The sequence below is a fragment of the Solanum tuberosum genome, unplaced genomic scaffold (genome assembly GCF_000226075.1).
Source record: "Solanum tuberosum cultivar DM 1-3 516 R44 unplaced genomic scaffold, SolTub_3.0 scf00153, whole genome shotgun sequence".
In the NCBI taxonomy this organism is placed as follows: domain Eukaryota; kingdom Viridiplantae; phylum Streptophyta; class Magnoliopsida; order Solanales; family Solanaceae; genus Solanum; species Solanum tuberosum.
In genome coordinates, this window is record NW_006239082.1 from 1,384,666 (window position 1) to 1,388,737 (window position 4,072).

Consider the following 4,072-nt stretch of genomic DNA (forward strand, 5'->3'; position numbering starts at 1 on the left):
GGAACTAGTACCTAGGGACCCAATAAATAATGTTGTTGATTGTAAGTGGTTATTTCGCATTAAAAGGAAAGTTGATGGTTCTATTGACATGTACAAGGCGCGATTAGTCGCAAAAGGTTTCACACAATGTCCAGGACTGGACTTTCATGAACTTTCAGTTCGGTTGTCAAACCAACCACCATCAGAATTGTACTTTCTATTGCAATTCAAAATAACTAGAAAGTGCAGCAGCTTGACGTGAATAATGCATTTTTGCAAGGTAACTTACAGGAGCAAGTATTCATGGCGCAATCGAAAGGCAATGTCAACCCTAATTTTCCCAATCATATATGCCGTCTCCAAAAGGCCATTTATGGCCTAAAACAAGCTCCTCGTGCATGGTATGAAGATCTCAAATCTCACTTGACTAAAATTGGGTTTGTTAAGTCTAAATCAGATGCTTCTCTGTTTATTTTTCCATCTGAAGCTGTCACGATGTATATTCTAGTGTATGTTGATGATATCCTCATTACTGGGAATTACCCAAACTTGGTCACACATGTAATAAACTCTCTGGCTTACAAGTTCTCCCTAAAGAACCTTGGTGAACTCAACTATTTTTTGGGATCAAAGTCAAACATGTTCCGAATGGGATTGTCTTATCACAATCCAGATACATACTTGAGATTCTCTCAGATGTGGATATGGCCGACTGTAAAGGAGTTACGACACCCATGTGCTCAAGTTTACCACCCAAAGCAGCCGATGGTTCATCTCCTGCCGATGCAACCTTGTATCGACGCACCATTGGTAAATTGCAATACTTATCATTCACGTGTCCTGATATTGCCTTTGCAGTTAACAAACTATCACAGTTTATGCAATCCCCAAGTCTGGATCATTGGAAAGCAGTAAAAAGGGTTCTTCAATACCTCAAGGCATCATCAACGTCATGCCTGCAAATTTCTAGCCACTTTGATAGTAATCTGTATATGTACGCCGATGCTGATTAGGCAGGGGATCCCTGTGACAGAATATCCACATCTGGTTACATACTCTTCTTGGGACCAAATATGATCTGTTTGTCCTCTAAAAAGCAACAATCAGTTGCTCGGTCCTCTACTGAAGCAAAATACAAATCGGTAACCAATGCACTCTCTGAAGTTACTTGGGTACACAATCTGTTAACTGAATTACGATAACAACTCTCACAAATGCCAAGCATTTTTTAAGATAATATTGGTGTTTCATTTCTCAGCAAGAACCCAGTCTTCCACACTAAGATGAAGCACATTGCAGTAGAATTTCACTACCTCCGCAACAGTGTGAAGTCAGGTAGAGTGGTAGTCAAATATCTTCCTGTCGGGGATCAAATTGCAGACACTCTCACAAAGTTGATGCCCAAGCCTGCCTTCCTTCGATGTTTATCCAAGTTAGGCATTGTTGCAGCACACCTAACTTGAGGGGGTGTGTTGACATACTCACTAGTTTGTTAGTTTGTTATTAATTCTTATCAAGTTGTTAGAGTAGATTTAGATTAAGTTGTTAAAGTAGTTCCTTAGTTACATATTAAGTTGTTAGAACAGTTCCTTAGAGGTAGTTAAGTTAGTTGCATCTTACCTGTATTTAAGTTGATGTTACATTTGAATAAGATTCATTCAAGTTTGCTTTGATTCTCAATCTCTTTAAGCACTACATCTCCCCCTTTGGAGAAAGCCTCAACTGACTTTTTCAGCAGTGCTTCCCACCCATAACTCAATCAAGATCAGGTCAAGGCTTTGCTTTGCTTTCACTTATGACACAAAAGATGATTCGGAACCAATGTGAACAATAACACTACCTCTGGTGGAATCAACTAATCAAACACCCAATCGGGCTAATCCATGAACATTTCGCACCAACTCCTTCTTACCGTCCTCAATATGAGCAATAATACCTATTGATAACATACTAAGAGCATCCGCCATCACATTTGCTATGCCAGTGTGATAGAGAACACTCATGTCCTAATCCTTTAGTAACTCAAGCCACCTCTTTTGGTGAAGATATAGATCTTTCTGTTTACACACATATTGCAAACTTTTGTGTTTGGTAAAGACATCAACTTAAACACCATATAAGTAATGCCCCAAAATATTTAAAGCAAACACAAACGCCGCTAGGTATAAATCATGGGTAGGATAATTCTTTTCATGATTCTTAAGTTGCCTTGAAGCATAGCCAATGAATTTTCCAGTTTGCATAAGGACATATCCTAACCCAATTCTTGAAGCATCACAATAAACGACAAACCCATTGTTCCATTCGGTAAATTCAACACTAGAGCAAAAGTAAGTCTATCTTTCAATTTCTAAAAACTAATTTCACAAGCTTCCGACCATAAGAATTTGTCTTTCTTTTGTGTCAATGCTATCAATTCTGAGGCAATCGAAGAAAATCCATCCACAAACCTTTTATAGTAACCGACTAAACCAAAGAAGCTTCTAATATTCGAAGGGGACAGAGGTTTAGGCCAACTCTTAACTGCATCCGTCATCTTAGGATCTACTTCAATTCCCTTTCCAGAAACAATATGACCAAGAAAACCACATTTCTTAACCAAAACACACACTTACTAAAGTTTGCAAAGAGTTGTTTGTCGTTGAGGACTTGCAACAAAATCCTCAAATGATCGATATGCTCTTCTTCACTCCTTGAACACATCAACACATAATCAATTAACACGATTATGAACATATCCAGTTATTGTCTAAAAACCCTATTCATCAAATCCATAAATGCGAACGGAGCATTAGTAAACCCGGATGACATTACCCAAAACTCATATTGACCATATTGAGTCTGAAAAATGGTCTTCAGAATATCATATTCCTTCACCCTCAATTGGTGATAACTCGATCGGAGGTCGATCTTAGAAAAGTGAATTGCCCCTTGAAAGTGATCAAACTAGTCATCTATACTTGGAAGAGGATACTTATTTTTATGGTAACCGTGTTCAACTAGCGGTAGTCGATGCACATGCGAACTGAACCATATTTCTTTCAAACAAATAAAACGGGAGCACCCATGGAGAGATACTTGATCGGTTGAAACCCTTATCTAACAAATCTTTCAATTGCTTCTTTAATTCCTTAAGTTATGCCGAAGTCATTCAGTAAGAAGGAATACAGATTGGTTGCGTATCTAGTAGAAGGTCAATGCCGAAGTCTATTTCACTTTCTGGGGAACACCCGCTAGATTATCGAGAAACACTTTCGAAAACTCATTAACAACAGAGACCGACTCAGCAGTAGGGGTTTCAGAATCCATATCCCTAACACAAACAAAATGATATATGCAACCCATAGAAATCATTTTTCTAAATTTAAGACAAGAGACAAACTGACTCTTAGGTATACAATTTCCCTTTTTCCACTCTAGAATGGGCTAACTTGGAAACTGAAACTTGACTTCTCGGGTTCTACATTCAATAGAAGCATAACATGAATGCAACAAATCGATACCAAGGATAACATGGAAATCTAACATATCAAGCTCTACAAGATCAACATAAGTGACTCTATGTGATAAGGAGAAGGGACAATTTCTATAGACTATCTTAGCCACAACAGATTCACTAATAGGAGTAGAGACAGAAAAAAGGGTCTAATAACACATCTAGAAGAATATCAAACCTCATACCCACATATGAGATCACAAAAGGTAAGGTAACAACAGGTTCAAGCAAAGCATAAACGTCAAGATGAAAGAGTTTGAACAAATTGGTAACCACATCAAGAAAACCCTCTTGCTCATGATGACAAGTCTAGAGTTCATAAAATCCGTTGTGTTTCTCCCTCCCACTAGAACCCGAAGAAGGGTAAGGTCTAGCCCATTGAGGATTATCTCCTTCATTCTTAGCTACGGAAGGAAAATCTCTTAGCTTGTGGTCCAATTTGCCACACCCAAATCAAGCATTTGAACCCACTAGACACTTTCCCTCATGCTTCCTTCCACACTTTGTCACACCCCGAAGCTACCCCAGGGAAGAAACACAGGACCTAGGATCACGAGTGGCCCCAAGCTAACCCTGTTGGCATATCATAAGCATACT

The 4,072-nt window shown here is 38.8% G+C and overlaps 1 protein-coding gene across 1 annotated transcript; it reads left to right on the forward strand.

The window, feature by feature from the left end:
• Positions 1-282: 282 nt before the first annotated feature.
• LOC107061683 (uncharacterized mitochondrial protein AtMg00810-like) lies at positions 283-1,181 on the forward strand. Its single transcript, XM_015311387.1, has 3 exons — positions 283-476; positions 653-899; positions 993-1,181. Exons 1-3 carry the CDS (start codon positions 283-285, stop codon positions 1,179-1,181), a joined length of 630 nt encoding a protein of 209 aa, XP_015166873.1.
• The last annotated feature ends 2,891 nt before the right edge of the window (positions 1,182-4,072 follow it).

Bases quoted from the DNA above. Each gene is read 5' to 3' on its own strand.
- LOC107061683 (XM_015311387.1), top strand. From the start codon at position 283: ATGGCGCAATCGAAAGGCAATGTCAACCCTAATTTTCCCAATCATATA. The intron at 477-652 runs GTATATTCTAGT...ATCACAATCCAG, and splicing joins CCATCTGAAGCTGTCACGAT to ATACATACTTGAGATTCTCT. The intron at 900-992 runs GTTCTTCAATAC...GATGCTGATTAG, and splicing joins ATTGGAAAGCAGTAAAAAGG to GCAGGGGATCCCTGTGACAG.